Here is a 16965-nt window from a genome sequence, read left to right on the forward strand (position 1 = left end):
ATAGTGTTCTTCTATACTTAGTATAACATGATATACGGCAGTTTAGATCATTGATAAATTTACTATTTAAATGTAAAATGTTGCTTTCAATAGTATTGTGGTCACAATTCTTCAAAGAAAAAACAAATAAAAGGGATGTTTATCAAAAAACTGTATTTATGTTAGATTACCATGTGTATTGACCGCAAATACTCATATAAGTCAGGTTACAGATGATAATTCAGCTTGTCAGATCAAGAAAGGATGTCTCTCTCACACAGAGACAGTCGAGATGAACTTTGCCCTTTGTTCTGTATCTGAGTTATCACCACGTTCTGGGCAAAGTCCAGCTGCTGGGTCAGACACAAGCAGGACTGACACTACATTACAATTTGTTTCACCAAAACACCTCACAAAAAAATAAGGCTGTGAGAACAGACAACAAGAGACCGACGAGGATGGATACAACAGCTTCTTTTATCAAGTAAGTGAAGAATTCATTTTGGCCTTTTTCGTACTGATTTGTTTCATGATCCCTTCGCTTGATCAACAACATAATCAATATTGTGCAGCTGTTGGAGCCCTAAAATTAACGTAGGCTATGTGTAAATAAGTTTAACTCAATAATATAACGTGATTTTAAGATGTGTTAAATTCTGACATTTCAAAGCCTTATGGGTAAACTTTTTTTTTAATTAATTGCCTTGTTCGCCCAAAAATGAACAAAAATCAAAACATAAAAAATACGCATTATTATAACATAATCTGATACAATGAAGACAACAAAAGAAGAATCATTGTGTGTATTAGACAAGAGGCTCCGCTAGACGAGAACTCACAAGTGCAATTAATAAAAGTACTCACTGTCGCACTGTCCTGGCTTATTGGGACACTTGATTATAATGTTCTTAGGAACACCTCAACGTTTCGTCATGTGACAAGTTGAATGTCTGCTGAGAAAATCACTGAGGATCAGACACATTAAATAACTGAATTACCTTTCTGTCCACAGATCTGTAAGCAAGCGAGTGTGGTCTCCACCACAGCGTCCCTTCAGAGTCTGCTGTCACAACAGGGAGACCAGGAAGGGCATCACAGCCGGGACCCTGGAGGAGCTGAAAGAGAGGGTAAGAGCGATTGTGATGGAAAAAGGAAAAGAAAAGCTCTGATCAGGTTTAAACTGCGTGAAATAAATGTAAAACAATAGACAATGTAATATAATAAAAATAAGGAGAGGCAATGTCAAAAGAAAAACCAATAATGGCAGGAAAAAGTGTCCAACTTGAAATAAAAAGGATAAAGTTTCAAATAGAAAACTCATTACAAACAAAAACATAGTAATTTCTTAAGAATGAAGCCAAAAACTTAATGTTTAATGCTGGGTAACTAAAAAAATAAACAATAATCAATGTTTAAACAAGTGGATTAAGAAACAAAGGTTAACTCGTCTAAAAACCTTGTTGGTGAAGTTCCTTTGTCTCGACAAAATGACATCATCTGCGCTATGATGATGTCAAATATTTAATCACATGTGGTCATGAGTCAAGGCTGCACTCACAGTGGTTTCAAGATAAGATGTCTGAAGTGTTGCTCAGGGCCAGACTGTAGTTTCTGAGAAAATCTGAATGCCGAGTGACATGCTGACCGATTAAAGGTGCTATATTTGGAGTTAAAGGGTAACATGTACTGTATTTTCAGCAAAAATCTAAATGGACTCAAAGTCTTTTTTAATTGGTTTATCCATCTGTCAGTTTCCTGTTGCTTATCTGGTTCCAGGTCAGGTAAATTGATTATATTATATTATTATATACAGCTGGAAATTACCTACAAAAAATAAATAAATGTCAATAAATGCATGTGCTTAATCAAAGATCATGGGCCTTACTGTCCTGACTGGTTTTCCATCATACTTTAGTGTGTATGACAATGTTGACCTGCATCCTACAAGGCATTTAAAATGTCATTAAAAGTCCTATATTAAACCTGTGGAACACATGGGGAACCCACTCTCACTCACTCTGTGCTGTAGGTATGCCAGACTTTGCTGCTGTACCTGTCAGCAGCGTCTCTGTCTCTGGTTTGTGAGGAGGACGGTACAGAGGTGGACTCCGACGAGTTCCTCATGACCCTGCCCGACAACACCATGCTCATGGCCCTGCAGCCTGGACAGACATGGACACGACAGCAGGCACGTTTGACCAAAGAAGCCAAATGTTATTCATCAAATTGCTCCATATTTACTCATTTCATACCTTAGACGACTCCTTTAATGTGACTGATGTCTCTGATACCCCAGGACTCTGTTGTGCCCAGATCTCAAGACCACAACAAGCCTCGGACCGGCAGAGACATAGCTCGTGTCACCTTCGACCTTTACAGGATGAGCCCGAAGGATGTATTTGGCTCCCTGAGTGTGAAGGCCACATTTCAAGGCCTTTACTCCGTGAGTGCTAACTTCCAGTGTCTGGGACCCAAGAAAGTCCTCAGGTAAGCCCAGGGGAAGGGGGAGAAACTCAAAATGTAACAGAGAAGCTACGTTCAAATGACAAAAAGAAGCTTGTTCTGCAGAACGTATGTCCCAGTGATTGACTGATGTGTTGTTACATCATCAAAAAAGATACAAGCTTGAATGGGACTGCAATAAGATTTTTACAAATTTACTGCACAGCGGCAGAGATCAAAGGGTACTCATCACGCTGATGACACCGTATCTCGGGTCTGTTTTTCAGAGAAGCCCTGCGTGTAGCCTCCACCCTCCTACATGCTGCTGGACACCTGCTTATCACCTCTGCCTCCATGATCCGCCGCATTATCGAAGGCGCAGAGATTTGGCAGCCACAGAGGGCGGAGTACACAGCCAGCTGGAACTGATATAGCCAACAGGGGCCTGTAAATGTGATGTCTTACACAGGGTTACTATATGATTGTGTATCATATTAGTCTACAATTTATTATTCTGACGTTACTTCAGGTTGTAAACAGAGTGTAACAGACAAAAGGACACACATCTTTGACGATTAAGTGTCAGAAATGGCCTTAAGTAACAACAGAGATCTGACTGAGTGTCACAGTTATTCATGTAGTTTTTTTCTATTTTTTTTGTGCAATATATTCTACATGATATCCTAGAATTGTTGGCAGGTGAGCTCTTGTTTCTATCCACTCTGAGATTCCAGACGATAACAAAGCACAGAAATCATGTTGTGGCTATTTCCACATGAAAAACCACTCTAATATTAGGGCGCTGAGGAAAAAGTAGCTATTCATTTTGTAGTTTATGAATATTTTAATGTAACTCAACATGAGAAAAGTTGTGCTCAAACAAGCAATGGAAGTGTTTTACTTGAATGACAATAAAAACGTCTGCACAGCAAAAAGGGACTCATCGATGTGGATCTACTTTTCGAATGAGTATCTTTTGAAAAGATGGTCAATATATGTTAACAAACGTGTAAAGGTGGGGCCAGTCACTCTGGAGAAAAACTGTTGACGCATGCCAGACTTCGGCCTTGTCCTGTGCACGATCATGAATGGCACCTGTTGCTGATTGGCTGGAATACTGTTGTGTCGCTCGGTCGGAGCCACTTTGTTTGTTTTCCGTTTACAGGACCAGAGACAGTGAAGAGACTTTGAGAAATTCAGCTTACTCCAGAATGACTCACCCCACATTTAAGTAACCACAATAACAGTATTACAACAATGCATTCTACATGAAAGAGAAGGCAAATTAACAAGAACATTTCTTAACCTGGCAACCTTTATCAAACATCTGTGTAAAAAAAGCTCACTTAAAGTTCAACAGCACAACAAGCAGAGCCTGTGGCATCATTCTCCTCTGGAGGCACCTGCACACCTTTAACTTTGCCACAGTTCTCACACCTGTCCAGCTTCATCTTCTAGGTTGCTTTTCCACCACCCCGACATGACTTTGCCAGTTCGTTCAGGTTCTGCCGGTACTTGATGTTGGCCAGCACCCGCCTGTGCTGCTCCTGATTCATCCAGCGCGGAATTACCTTCTTGATGTAATAGCGCATGTCACTGAACCACTGAACCAACACGCCACGGGAGACGCCAATCAGCATCGCCAGTTGGTTGTAGCCCTCACTGTCTGGATACTGGCATTCCAAGAAAGCCGCCCTCATCATCACCAACTGACTCTGCTTCTTTGTACTGCTGCGGATCTGAGCAACAACAGGATTATCGGCCCCTTCCTCGAGCTTTTTCAGTTTGCCACCATCAGTGAGGGCACCACTTGGGTTTGTTGACTCTGCACACAGTTTTCCCTCCACCTTTTTCTCTATTTGTGTCATATGAATAAGTTGCACCGGAGAACTTGCATCCAGCACCTCATCAGGCACCACAAAGCTCTTCCGGGCAGGCCACTCTTGGATGAGTCTTTTGTTTGTCTTTCTGGTAAAATGTGTTGTTTTTGACTGGGTGGGTTTGGATCTGGTAGACTTCATTTCAACTTCATCACTTGTTATTTCTGCTTCCCCCGCACTCTCCATAACACCCTCATCTACACTTCTCTTCTTTCCCCCCATTGTGCCTGTCGCTGTCATCCTTTTCCATTTTTTCCTTTGGTCCTTCTCGAGTTCTACACATCTGTACTTTACTGGTTGCTCCTGCTTACTTTTTATCTCCAATGGCTCATTAGCCCTCACATTTTCTCCCATCATCCTTCCCTCATTTGCACTCTGCTCCCTCCTAACCTCTCCTGCCTCCTTCCTGCCAGACTCTTTTACCTCTCTTTTCCATTTATTCTCCTTTCTTCTATCGCTTTTCAGCTCTTCCGTTCCCCGGCTTGTGAAGAGTTTCCTCTGAACATTGAGGATGTCTTCATAGTCCCAGCTGATGCCATAGCGGAGCCTCTGTACCATGAACCACACCTTCACCTGGTCTGGGTGCAGGGAGCAGCATTGAGCCAGCGCAGCTGTCTGGTTCTGTGTCAGGTATGGAAACCTGTCGAAGGCCTTGTCTAGCTCTGCTGCAACATCTAGCTGTAGATTGATCTGGTTAGAGTGGATCCATATAAGCCTCTTACTATCAGAGACCAGGGGGAGACATACCGCACTGCTCTGGTTCAGATTGAAAGGCGCAGGCGCAAGGTTCGGAGTCTCTCCACCAGCATCAGGTGTTTTTTGCATGAGCCTGTGGAGTCCTCCAACTGATGTCTGCCTCATCTGTCTCATTTATGGTAATAACTCCTGCAAAGAGCACACATACAGAAAGGGTTGATATACCCAAAGAGGGCATTTTCATTTAAAAACCCAAACACAAAAATTGGGAACATATATATATATTTGTCACACATCACAGTTTTTTCTTCACACTTTATATTGTGGTAGATATCTCTTTAGTATTTCTGGCTGTATTCCATGTCACTCTGATGAAGTAGTTGATTTGACAGGTGCTGATTTCACAGCATAAGCCTAAAATGCCTGGCTAAATATAAAAAAAAAATTCCCTCTAAGATGCAGTGGAAAACGAAAACTGACATACAATAGAAAGACACAAGTGAAGTACAAGTATCTTAAATTAACTTAATGAGGTTATACTACTTTTATACTACACTTTTATATATTACCCTGCTGCACAGAAGAAGGGTTAACTAATTTAATGACTCATGATAATGTCATGCTAACTAGCTAGGTCAAAGCAGTAACATTAACACTAATTGGCATTAGTTGGGGTAAAAAAAATGACTGGTTGGCTCATTTAGCTAGCTAAACTTAGGCAATATGTCATTTCTTGATAGTTGCGTAATTAGCCTAACATGGCTAACCCAGTCTAGGTCATATACAGCATCATACAAATGATTAGTTACCGTCGCTGATCGATTTAGCCGCGTCTGCCTGTTGTTACCAAACGATTTGTCCGTTTGCTAGCATTAGCGCTAACGTTAGCTTGTTAAAACAGCAGTGCCCTTTAGCGTACGTTTGTTGTCTAGGTGATAGCGTTACTTTACTGCGCACAATGCTCAGGACAGGTTAGCTTGCTACGTAGCTGTTAATTCGTAATACAGTCAAATTTAGCTCATTTCTCTTGGCCTGTAATTTATTATATTTTCCGTAGCATTATCAAGTAGGCATGGACATGAATACTAACTTCAGTTAATGACTAGTTTGATGTTCCTACCTTTAAGCGCGCAAAAACGTCTTTTACTGCTAGACTGGTTCAATCCACACATAAAATAAAAACCATCATCTGGATCCAAAAAAATCAACACTGCCTGTAGTTCGTTTGTTCGGTAAGATCTGTCAGCCAGGACTTATAAAAGTGGGATGTCCACATCATCTTTATCTGATTATAAATGCTAGTATTGAATAAAATGTACCCTCAGCTGGTAGTACAGTAGGTGCACCTAGCTGTAGTTTGTGCAGTCTGATACAACAACTCTGCAATAAATTCTACCTTCACTAAGGTAATGTTTAATTTTTTTAAGTGTTTTAGAGAGATGAGGATCCAACTTTATGATCATGCAATCCAGCAGCTTCACAAACTCAGCCTCCAAAAATGGCAAGAGCAACCTGAGGAGTTTATTCAAGTAACAGACGTAAGTAATTCAAGATCTTCTTGCTTGCAAACGTGATTAATTCTAAATCAATAAAATGAAAATGAATACGTTGAAGAAATGATAACAGTTTGTGCTTGATAATCATGAGCTGAGTATCTGAATTATATGTACTATGTGTGTGTGTGTGTGTGTGTGTGTGTGCTTTCCTTTTATTACAACAAATTCTGATGTCTTTCACATACTAACAGTCTATATTGATGGCATGTCAAAAATAGATTCCCACTCCCATGGGTGTTGCTTAACTGAAACTCAACAGTGCATCTAACTACAGCCAAATCTGTCTGACTCCACCTCCTGAATGTGTGGTTTAGCAGAAATCGAAACTGTTGTGGAGTCCTGCTGTGGCAGAGCACTCAAACCGGAGAGTGAGAGACCAGAAACGGATGAACGACTTAATTCAGCAAAATCTTATTTCATTTTCAGCTTCCTGCCAAACAGAGTGAACCAAAGACAGCAGAGCACCAAGGAGGATCCTGAGGACTTTGTTCGACACTGTATAATATTCAAGAAAGATCAAATCAGGACTTCTTGAAAACATGTCTGACAATATCCAAAAGGACCCACAAGCTATCCTCTGCGATATGTGTACAGAGGAGGACAGGACACCGGCACACAAGACCTGCATGAAATGTGAGATCTCCATGTGCGTCCAGCACCTCCAGGCCCACCTGACCACTCCTGTGTTACTACAAACTCATCCTCTGACTGAGCCCATGGCTTTATGCGGGACCACTAAATGCCCCCAACATGGCAAACTGTTGGAGTACTACTGCTTGGATGACATGACCTGTGTGTGTGTCTCCTGTGCCATTGAGGACCAGCATCGCCTACACAACATGAAGACCTTCTCCACGGCCCACAAAGAGCTCATGGAAAAGCTCACCGCTGAGCAGCAGGCCTTACTGGTGAAAACTGATGATGAGAACGTGAGTCTGGAGAAGTGGGAGAAGAGTGAAAGAGAGAAGCTGGCTCGCTCTAGTGTGCGTCTCATTGAGGCTGTGACCAACCTGCGAGACATTGCTCTGACCAGTGTCCAGAGTTCCGTCTCTGCCCGTATGGTGTCGATAAAAACCAGCAAGAGCAGCGTGCAAGCAGCACAGAGCGAGAAGGACACCTTCAGATTCCTGCAGATGTATTCTCAGGTGCATCAGGATGTGCAGACGGCCATGGCTGTGGATCTGAGAAAGGGGTTGGAGCCTGGCAGTGATCGTGACAAACTGGTTCAGGAGATAAGACAGAATGGTGAAAAAATGATGGGACAAGTGGGCCACTTCTTGGGATCTCTGCTGACTCTGGTTGACCCAGAGAAGCACCAGGAGCTCATCGCTACTAGTTCAGACCTGATCTTTGACCCACAGACTTTGAGCCCTGGCATGTCACTGTCCAAAGACAGCAGGAAGGTGTTCTACAACAGCTGGCTGGGACAATGTTCTGCCACTCTTCTAATCCGTAGAACTCAGTCACCTCTAGACTTCCAGAGGTGGATGGTCAGTCTTTCCCAAAACTCCGACTGGACCATCGGTTTATGTGACAAACAGTTTGCAGAGACCTTGAAGGATGGCTGTGTCTATGGTCTGCGCTGCAAAGGTAACCAGCTCAGTTCTCTCACGACAGAGTATGATGATTCTCCTGATGCATCAGTGACTTCACAATTATTTGGTCTGCCGCAAGCTGACATGACCAAAACAGAGAAACAATGCAGGGTTTCCTCTGCATTTATTGGCGTAAACGGAGATGAGGCTGCAGCACGGCCTGAAATGGTGGAAGTGTTTTGGAACTTTGTTGCTTCCTCCCTGACCTTCTTCAACAGAACCAGAGAGCACCAGAGGGAAGAAATAATTACAATTAAGATGAGCCTCAACAGCTGGGACCTGGCCCCCTTTGTTCAACTGGGAAAGGAATACAGCCAAAATATGCTGCAGTTTGGCTATGCGAAGTATCCACGGAAGATTAGCAATAAACACAGCCAAGCAGGGTTCAAGGCTGCTGGTTTATTTGGAACATTGTTTGGTGATGTTTGCACCACAGAGATGGTTTGTGAACTTAAGTGATTGGTAGGATCCTACTTATTACTGACTTATTAGTCATTAAACAAAGCTAAGTGCATGGTCACAAATATCGACATTAATAACAGCTTTTGCTTTTAAACAACTGCACACTGAGGTGAAGTGGTTCGAGACCATCGTCTTGAATTATTAGGGGTATAGTGCGAGAGTCAATTCTGATTTCAATTCTATGTGTTGTTGATAATTCTATTCCTTTGGTGCACAGAAGCAGAAGACGTTAGAAGGATGAGTTTAATAGGGTCCAGTGGACCAGTTCAGCATGGATGTTTTCTAGGGTGGTAAATGTCCAGTAATGGAATTGTGGATGAAAAGATGCAACTGATTAATGTGGTGTGGCAAATATCAGTAATAGGATAATGTTATGATTGTTTTTAATGTTCAAAATACACATCATACACTACAGGCAATGAAATATCTTCAGCTGCATTTCTTTCATTTTAGTCATGTTAATTATTTTGTTTTTGGAGTTGCCTCTTTTATACAAAATCATGTCGTTTTAACTATAATGTTTCTACTTTTTTCTGCCTCACACTTCAAGATGTTTGTCTCCATCTGCTGGCGGTGATGTGTCATTGCACTCACGTAGTCCAGTTATCTCACAGTGCATGGTGTTATTAAATAAGAATGGCAACAAGGATTTTGTGTCTTTCATATCATAGGCACATTGTGAATCTGCTCAATAATAAAGCCAGTAAAATTTTTAAGATGTGGAATGTTTTTATTGACTGGTCAAAATGTGGAAAAAATTGATTTAAAGAATGCAGAATGTTAATTTCACACTTTGCCATATTTGCACCAATGTGACAGTAAAAAATAAAACACAGATCATCAGCTTGAAAGGGAGTAGCTACAGACACTGTGTGAAGTGAAACCACCCACGCTAATTGAAAGGAATGGAAACTAAATGAGTCCTAAATTAACTGGAATGTGCAGTCAGTAACATAAACGCACACAAACTTTGGTTTTGATCAGGAGCAGACAGAACCAGAAAAGAGAAAGGTGCATATATTGAATGTTATATTGAATAACACCTCTGAGTTCAGTACTTTTTTACTGTATGTGCTCTGGTACTGTACTCTAGCATTCAGCATATACTGGTCCATATATAAATTCTCCCAAATCTAATTCACCTACAATTTTAAAAAAGCAACTAAATGTTAAAATCCCAAATTACAAATCATTAAAGTGCAAAACTTTACCAGTGATGGAATGACTGAACTTCTAAACAGTTTAATTTCCCAATCAGCCACAGCAGCTACATGCATATTTAGACTTTCTTGATAACTTAAGACATTTGCTATAACTTTATAAGTGGGTGACAAAGGCTTACAGAGCATAGAGACATGTTGTAGACACTGTTTATGAACAGCCACATGTTTGCATACATGTAAAAAGAGCAGCTTGCATTGGAATGATGAGACAGCAGACATGCAAAGAGACTTACTGCTCGACCTCACATGTTACTGTCTTGAGATGCATTGTGTGGCTTGTATGAAAAAAGCCCGTGTGCTGAAGAATATTTGTTAATGTCAGTGAAGTCAAAATTAAATGTACTAAAATGTCACATTAAAAAAACTAATAAGGATGGTAAAAGGGCAGTATTTAAGTTTTAACATACATGTCTGTTCACTTGTGTTTGCACATGGGTAATGCACACACAGCATCTGCGAGTCAGACAGGCAGTGTTGCAGACTTATCCTTCCATCTGAAGCAGGGTGGAGCCGGACACTCAGCTGTCGTTGCCGAAGACAGTGTTGAGCTGTTGGGTGACCCTGATGAAGGTGGTCCTGCGACTCAGCTCCTTCAGTTTGCCTGCCCCGACATAGGTGCAGGTGGAGCGGACCCCGCCCAGGATGTCCCGTATTGTCTCCTCCACCGGACCTTTGTAAGGAACTTCTACTGTCTTCCCCTCTGACGCTCTGTAGACGAAAAACACACAGAGAAAACTGCAGATGTGGTATGCTACACACACGCACTAATCAAAACTGGCCACTAGAGGTTTAGTGATCAATACAGACAGGAAAAACACCCACAAACACAGATCAAAGAGTCATTTTTTCCCCGTATACACCAAAATAACTGTGACTCTGACCTGTACTCAGCCACGCCTCCTGCATGTTTCTTCATCGCCGTGTCGGAGCTCATTCCATAGAACAGCTTGTATTTCTTGCCGTTTTTCTCAATAACCTCGCCCCCGCTTTCCGAGTGGCCGGCAAGCATACCGCCCAGCATCACGAAGTCCGCTCCAGCCCCTGAGAGTCACACAGAAAGAGGGGGGAGAAAAAAGAAAAAAAAAAAAAAAAAAGCAAGAAGTCTGTTTCAACAGAAATAATTCTCACTATGGTTGGAATCTGAGCGCAGTTTTGAAAACACTCAATCTTACCAAAGGCCTTTGAGACATCTCCTGGGCATGTGCATCCCCCATCCTGTGTGAAAGAGAAGAGAGGGGAACAGACAAAACAAAACACCATGTGATGAGCAAGATTGTTTATCAGGGCTGGTTGCACCTGTAGAGCCTGGAGATAAAAGATAATGCTGCACATTCTCAGGATGAAATGCATGATAACAAATCACACTGACCTTGGCAGAGTAAGTAAGTAGCAAAGGACAGGCTATGACAGGCTACTATTATCATAGAAGAGAGTCACTCACAGAGATGATGTGGCCACCCAAGCCATGGGCTGCATCTGCACACTCAATCACAGCACTCAGCTGGGGGTACCCCACCCCTGTCTTCTTACGGGTGGTACACACAGAGCCTGTAGAGGCAGGCACGGGGGCGGCAGATGACTATAAAGACTTCTAGTGTGCACTCCACAATTTACAAACAGGAAACAGCATTTGCAAGCATTGTTTGTGGTGTGTTCGATGTGGTTGTGATGTGATTTTTGTGTGAAGAAATAGTTAAAGAGCATTAAGATAACCTTGAGGTGACGAGGTTCTGTTTGGACGTAGAAATGTGGAGGTGTTACGTTGTGCTCACCTGGTCCGATGCCTACTTTTATGATGTCAGCGCCAGCCAGGATCAGCTCTTCTACCATCTCACCTGTCACCACGTTTCCTGCCTGAGCAAAGTAAAAATGTTCTGTTGATTACATATCAAAGGACTTGTTCACTTGTGAGCATTCGTTCCCTTTTCAGCCCCACATACTGTAGTTTAAAAGCAGGCATCTACTGACCATTATAGTGTGAGAGGGGAACTTCTCCCTGACGTCTTTGACGAAGTGAACAAAGTGTTCAGAGTAGCCGTTGGCCACGTCTACGCAGATATACTGCAGCGCTGGCACTGCCGCCAAGATGGCTGAAATCCTGTCAAAGTCACCATCACTGGTCCCTGTGCTGACTGCTACACTCTGGGAGATAAACAGAGAAGATAGAGAGTTGTGTTACAAGAAATACCACCATTTATAAATTCCCTGAAATAAAAAGTTAAATATTAACAAACACTTTGAGTACCTTCACACATTCGGGATGCTCTGCTGCAAACTCCACCCAGTCGTCCACGGTGTAGTGTTTGTGAATCGTTGTGAAGAGAGTGAACTAGTGGAAGAGACAGCAAATTCTGGTTCATAATGTTGGCTGTGAACTGTGACATCTGATGGCCACTAGGGGGCAGCTTTTCTAACTGTGAGTGAAGGATGGAGTGAATGGATGAACAAAAAAAGTTTCAATAACCCTCAATTTTTTTAATCAATGACACTTTTTATCTTCCTGAGGCTAAAAGGGCCAAGAGCACCACAAATCAAGTCATTCGTCATCATAACAAGGATACAGAAAAGAGATGCTACACATTAGCACGTTGTACTTAGACTCTAGCATCTGTGCGCAGTGATCAGAAAGGCTTGATCACCTCTTGTTTTAATCTGAACTTTGGTGAAGGGAACAAGGACAGTAGGCCCTGCTATGTAATGTAGGGATTATTAAGCATTACGGTGTTACCTGCTGAGATTAAATTTAGCTTCACCCAGTTCTGTTCAGAATACCTCAGTCACATTTCCTTCCGACAAAATACTTAAATGACTCCAACAACATTTGTACAGGAGAAAATGATAAATAACACGAGAACAGATTATAACCCTTTGCATGTACTCTGTGAAAACTCTTTATAATAAGTAACAATAAGTGATTTATACACATCCCATGTAATGCATAACCTACCTGGTGCAAAGCCAGGGCCATCTCAAAGGTCCCCACAGTGTCCATGTTTGCAGCAATGATGGGGATCCCTCTGTAGCTGCCCTTGGAGTTCCTGAAAGTGAAGCTCCTCATGAGGTCCACCTGGTAGAGGCAAGGACATTTAACAAGGATTTGTTGAAGTGACTGAGAGGCCATTTATTTTAGCAATTTGAAACTCTCTTCGTGATTCACAATGTGGCACTACAGCCACAGGGCCACTTCTTGAATGCTCTAATCAGTAGGGATGCCCTACTACCAAATGCCCATGAGAAAGTGCGCTCACTGAGATGATTTTCCCAGGGCTAAACTAAAGGTTCAGCTTGTGGAAACGTCTGCATTTAGGTCAATCAGCTCTCATGTGGAAAAAATCCACAGCTGTACACCTACCTCACTCCTGGACTTGAGTGTGCTCCGCTTGGGACGGAGGAGCACATCCTTGAAGTCCAGCTTGATGTCATTCTCAATGCGAGGCATTCTGGAAACAGGTTGTACAGGTAGAAAAGCTGAAATGCAGCAGTCTGTCCGAGAGTGTAAACACGTGAAAAAAAGGGAGATCAGAATTCAGGAATAATGCCTTTGTGCCTCGTGTCTTTTGTCATTTTTACACACACACACACACACATATGGTCATCAAATGTCATCCAACAAGCAGGAGTAGAGTCTGGAAGAAACCCAATTCAGGCAAATATACTTCGCATTCAAACGATATGCCAGAATTAGCCAGAACTGTAATTACTAATATGTAACAATGCAATTAATATATCTTTTGCAAAATGTTCACATGCTAACGTTACTGAAAGAGCTATTTCCACCGCTCTTCACTCTAAACCACAAAGATCAGAACAGCGTAGGCTACTGAACCTCGATGTCAAAACTCAAGGTTACATCGGCTGGAAAGTGTCAAAATTGAGCTCACTTGATAAGCATTACAAGCCGCTTTCCATAAGCAAAAGCTACGAGTCGGTCAACAAATGACTCATTTTGTGGATTTAGCAAAATAAAGCATTTACCTTTTGGAAAGTATGACTGGTTAGTATACACCGCTGTTTCCTCAATTTCCACTGTGTGCGAGGGGAAGAGTTACGGGGGCGGACACCAACTGACAACCGCCTTGTAGTTTTTAAAGGCCTTTAGCCAGTGGCCGATTATCAGAGAAAAAACTACAAAAGCGAGACTCGCTTTACGCCACGTTGTGCTGATGTCGTAAGGTTTGTTTTAGGTAGTCGGGAAACACGTTTCGATTTGCTTTTGTTACGTTGACACTCATACTACTGTAAGATAAGTTTTGAGGCAAATGTTGTGCTTTTTTGACGGCGACCGAAGGAAACGCGGAGTCTAAGAAGCTAAGTTGAAGCGGAACCGTTGACATTCAAGCAAGGAGGCGGTAGGGTTCAGTGAGGGACACAGGAAACACCCATTGCATTTGTGGAAGGGGGATATTATCGAGTTTCCTCATCAAAATACCCTATCATTATTGTCGTATTGAATTCAAATTCTAATCATACTACAGTTTATTTGATAAAAACAAGGCAACCAATATGCTGATTAAAGTCAAGGTAAGGCAAAGCAAGCATAACGATTAGCCCGGTTTATATCAGTTAGCATTTGTTTTTGCAGATTCACAGAGTTGTGTTCAGTTTCATAAATTGCTCAACAATAACCTGAAGCTTTTTTTTTCTCAGACACTCACAGGCAAAGAGATAGAGATTGACATAGAGCCCACGGATAAGGTACATCATTCTCTTTTATTTCCCCATTTGCACTGTATGTTGATAATTACTTGTTATTTAGTGTGTTTGAGCCTAAGCACTATGTTTTACATTCATTTCCGCCCAGGTGGAGCGGATTAAAGAAAGGGTTGAGGAGAAAGAAGGTATCCCTCCGCAGCAGCAGAGGTTGATCTACAGTGGAAAACAAATGTAAGATTAAGATGCCCTCTTTTTCTTTTTCCTTACCTTTCTTCAATATCCTTGGACTTATTCTTTATATAACCCATGTAAACTACAAAACTAAAAATGAATTAAAACCTGCTGAAAACACACCAATGAGCCACACTGTAGCACTGGTTGATGAACAGAGGCACTGCTTGTTTTCAGTCAATCCCACATACTGTACACCGTCCTAGTGCTACTAACCGCTGCACAAAATGCCTATTAATCTGCAGCTGAAAATAGTCCCAAACAAATGCACTAATTACTCGTGTTTTACTAATGTTTATAACAAAATACAACATCCAGCTGGATCAGGAAATCACTTAATCTTCATTTAAAATGAAACTGCATACTCTGAATCAGTTTTTAAAGAACGGATATGTTTGGAGTGAATGCCACAGACAGGGTAGTAAAGTCAGAAACACTAGCTCTGTGCTCTCATCATATAAAAAAATCTGTTTTTAACAGAGACATTTCTGCTATCTGTCATCTTCTGCCCTGCACCCCCTTTGTTGTCATTCTCAGGAACGATGAGAAAACAGCGGCAGACTATAAAATCCAGGGGGGCTCTGTTCTCCACCTGGTACTTGCTCTGCGAGGAGGACAGGCGCGCCACTCTCTCAGAAGCCTATGCTCCACACCATCACTGTAGCCATCACTCGGAAAAACGCCTTAGCCTTTGCGATGCCTACACTGAGCGAATACACCGAAGAGACTGTCACCTGGCGGCATTGTGGGCAACACAGAGCCGTTGGTTGAAGGAGTTAGATCTTAGACGAGGTTCTACTTGTGGCAGCCACTCCCCTGCAGCCAAAAATGTGTTGGCTGCAAACAGTTCTCCATATTTTAAAGCTGCCCTGGAAGAAAAGGCAAAGTTACTTTCAGAATTATACAAAGCTTTGGCTAAAAATTTTAAACCCAGGGCTAATTTGGCTGCTGCATTACAGAAAACTACTGCACGGTCAGTGCTCAAGCCAGTGTAACACAAACTAATGTTTACTTTAACTGCCTCATTCATACTTAACCTGTTTTTGAGAAATTTCCCCAACTCACTGAGTGTAATTCTGAGGCTACAGGATGTATCAACCTATCAAAACAAATTTTCCCACATGGAGTACTCATGTAGCTCATTTAGATTTGTGAAAGATGTACAAAGGCGTGTTTAGAAGAATAGATTGACATTTTGTGGAATACACATAGTCGCTTTGTGGCAGAAATTTAAACGAGAATATTGCTACCACTTTCAAATTTGTCTGTTAAATATAAGAATAAAGACTAGAAGGAGGGGAAAACAGCTATCTTAGCTCCTACCAGCACCTTTAAACCTCTCTTATTAACTGATATTAACTAATGTCTCATTTGTTTATCCAAAAACCAGAGTTGAAAATGACACTTGGCTACTTTACGGAGGTTCATGCAGTTTTTACACTTAAGTTTTTGTATGGATTTAACAAGATGTAACATGTTAATCAGTTAAGCTTAGAGGTGCTGGTTGGCAGACTTTATTTAAGTACCTTTTGTTTTTTTAACAGTTTTCTGTATTTGTTTTGGCCTTTTGTCCACACGCAAATGCAGTTTTTGGTTCCAGAAAGCAGAACTTTTCAAAAACTCTTTCCAGGGTGAAGATGTTCAGAAACTTCCAGAGAATCCCATTTTCAGAAACACTCATGAGGACAAGGCTTTTGCTACTGTTAGACAGAGCCAGGGTCGCTATTTCCCCCATTTGCAGTCTTTGTACTAAGCTAAGCTAACCGGTGCTGCCTCTAACCTTATATTTAATGGGCAGAGAGCGGAAAAATTGTGGCGTCAATCTTCTCACCTTACTCTTCTCCAAGTGTATTTCCCAAAATGTCGAGGCAAATGAGAAGTAAAGGATGTGTTCTGTGTCAGGTAAATGTCCTGCCACTAATCCTACAACTACCACAGAGTTTGCTTCACACATGCTTCATAAGTAGACCGAGCATGTGCATTCATTAAGATAATGTTTCATATCGTTTTATTACTGTGAGAAGCCGGGGAACGTGCCAGCTGGGGCCTTGTCTTTGGTTTACATGTTATTTTTCAGTTTGTTTGTCCATTGAGAGAAGCAGCGTCAACGCTCGTATGCTCCCCTCCTCAGTGTGGACAGGATTCACCTCTGCTGAGGATGCGTTTGTCACTTGATTAAACTTATGTTGATGCCTCACTTTTGCCGATCTGTGTTCCTCGTGAATTCATTTAAAACAGCCGCACAAAT

At 41.9% G+C, this 16965-nt stretch overlaps 4 protein-coding genes across 5 annotated transcripts; 2 read left to right on the forward strand and 2 right to left on the reverse strand.

The window, feature by feature from the left end:
* Window positions 1-386: 386 nt before the first annotated feature.
* On the forward strand, window positions 387-2850 carry cideb (cell death inducing DFFA like effector b). The gene is made up of 5 exons (XM_041965504.1): window positions 387-463; window positions 992-1106; window positions 2009-2167; window positions 2276-2466; window positions 2709-2850. The coding sequence occupies exons 1-5, from the start codon at window positions 438-440 to the stop codon at window positions 2848-2850; spliced, it is 633 nt and encodes a 210-aa protein (XP_041821438.1). The 5' UTR covers window positions 387-437.
* A 1025-nt stretch (window positions 2851-3875) lies between these two features.
* On the reverse strand, window positions 3876-5171 carry homezb (homeobox and leucine zipper encoding b). The gene has a single exon (XM_041965718.1). It carries the CDS (start codon window positions 5169-5171, stop codon window positions 3876-3878), a length of 1296 nt encoding a protein of 431 aa, XP_041821652.1.
* Window positions 5172-9304: 4133 nt separating this feature from the next.
* gmpr2 (guanosine monophosphate reductase 2) lies at window positions 9305-13864 on the reverse strand. Of its 2 annotated transcripts, none has more exons than XM_041965186.1 (10): window positions 13809-13864; window positions 13186-13273; window positions 12781-12900; window positions 12079-12162; window positions 11802-11975; window positions 11606-11687; window positions 11275-11381; window positions 11006-11048; window positions 10715-10874; window positions 9305-10541 (listed from the first exon to the last, which is right to left on the reverse strand). In XM_041965186.1, the coding sequence occupies exons 2-10, from the start codon at window positions 13270-13272 to the stop codon at window positions 10352-10354; spliced, it is 1047 nt and encodes a 348-aa protein (XP_041821120.1). In that variant the 5' UTR covers window position 13273; window positions 13809-13864; the 3' UTR covers window positions 9305-10351. The 2 variants fall into 2 exon arrangements, with proteins under 2 accessions (XP_041821120.1, XP_041821119.1); XM_041965185.1 differs by having other exon boundaries at window positions 13186-13316; window positions 13809-13860.
* A 322-nt stretch (window positions 13865-14186) lies between these two features.
* Window positions 14187-16914, forward strand: nedd8 (NEDD8 ubiquitin like modifier). The gene is made up of 4 exons (XM_041965187.1): window positions 14187-14354; window positions 14481-14528; window positions 14635-14717; window positions 15255-16914. Exons 1-4 carry the CDS (start codon window positions 14337-14339, stop codon window positions 15379-15381), a joined length of 276 nt encoding a protein of 91 aa, XP_041821121.1. The 5' UTR covers window positions 14187-14336; the 3' UTR covers window positions 15382-16914.
* Window positions 16915-16965: the final 51 nt, after the last annotated feature.

The sequence above is a fragment of the Chelmon rostratus genome, chromosome 23 (genome assembly GCF_017976325.1).
Source record: "Chelmon rostratus isolate fCheRos1 chromosome 23, fCheRos1.pri, whole genome shotgun sequence".
Lineage (NCBI taxonomy): Eukaryota > Metazoa > Chordata > Actinopteri > Chaetodontiformes > Chaetodontidae > Chelmon > Chelmon rostratus.

Coding starts and splice junctions, on each gene's coding strand:
- cideb (XM_041965504.1), top strand. CDS start 438: ATGGATACAACAGCTTCTTTTATCAA. Junction 1,107..2,008: donor TGGAGGAGCTGAAAGAGAGG/GTAAGAGCGATT, acceptor TCTGTGCTGTAG/GTATGCCAGACTTTGCTGCT. Junction 2,467..2,708: donor GGACCCAAGAAAGTCCTCAG/GTAAGCCCAGGG, acceptor TCTGTTTTTCAG/AGAAGCCCTGCGTGTAGCCT.
- homezb (XM_041965718.1), bottom strand. CDS start 5,171: ATGAGACAGATGAGGCAGACATCAGTTGGAGGACTCCACAGGCTCATG.
- gmpr2 (XM_041965186.1), bottom strand. CDS start 13,272: ATGCCTCGCATTGAGAATGACATCAAGCTGGACTTCAAGGATGTGCTC. Junction 11,688..11,801: donor TCCCCTCTCACACTATAATG/GTCAGTAGATGC, acceptor TACTTTGCTCAG/GCAGGAAACGTGGTGACAGG. Junction 10,875..11,005: donor AGATGTCTCAAAGGCCTTTG/GTAAGATTGAGT, acceptor TGTGACTCTCAG/GGGCTGGAGCGGACTTCGTG.
- nedd8 (XM_041965187.1), top strand. Junction 14,529..14,634: donor ACATAGAGCCCACGGATAAG/GTACATCATTCT, acceptor ATTTCCGCCCAG/GTGGAGCGGATTAAAGAAAG. Junction 14,718..15,254: donor ATCTACAGTGGAAAACAAAT/GTAAGATTAAGA, acceptor TGTCATTCTCAG/GAACGATGAGAAAACAGCGG.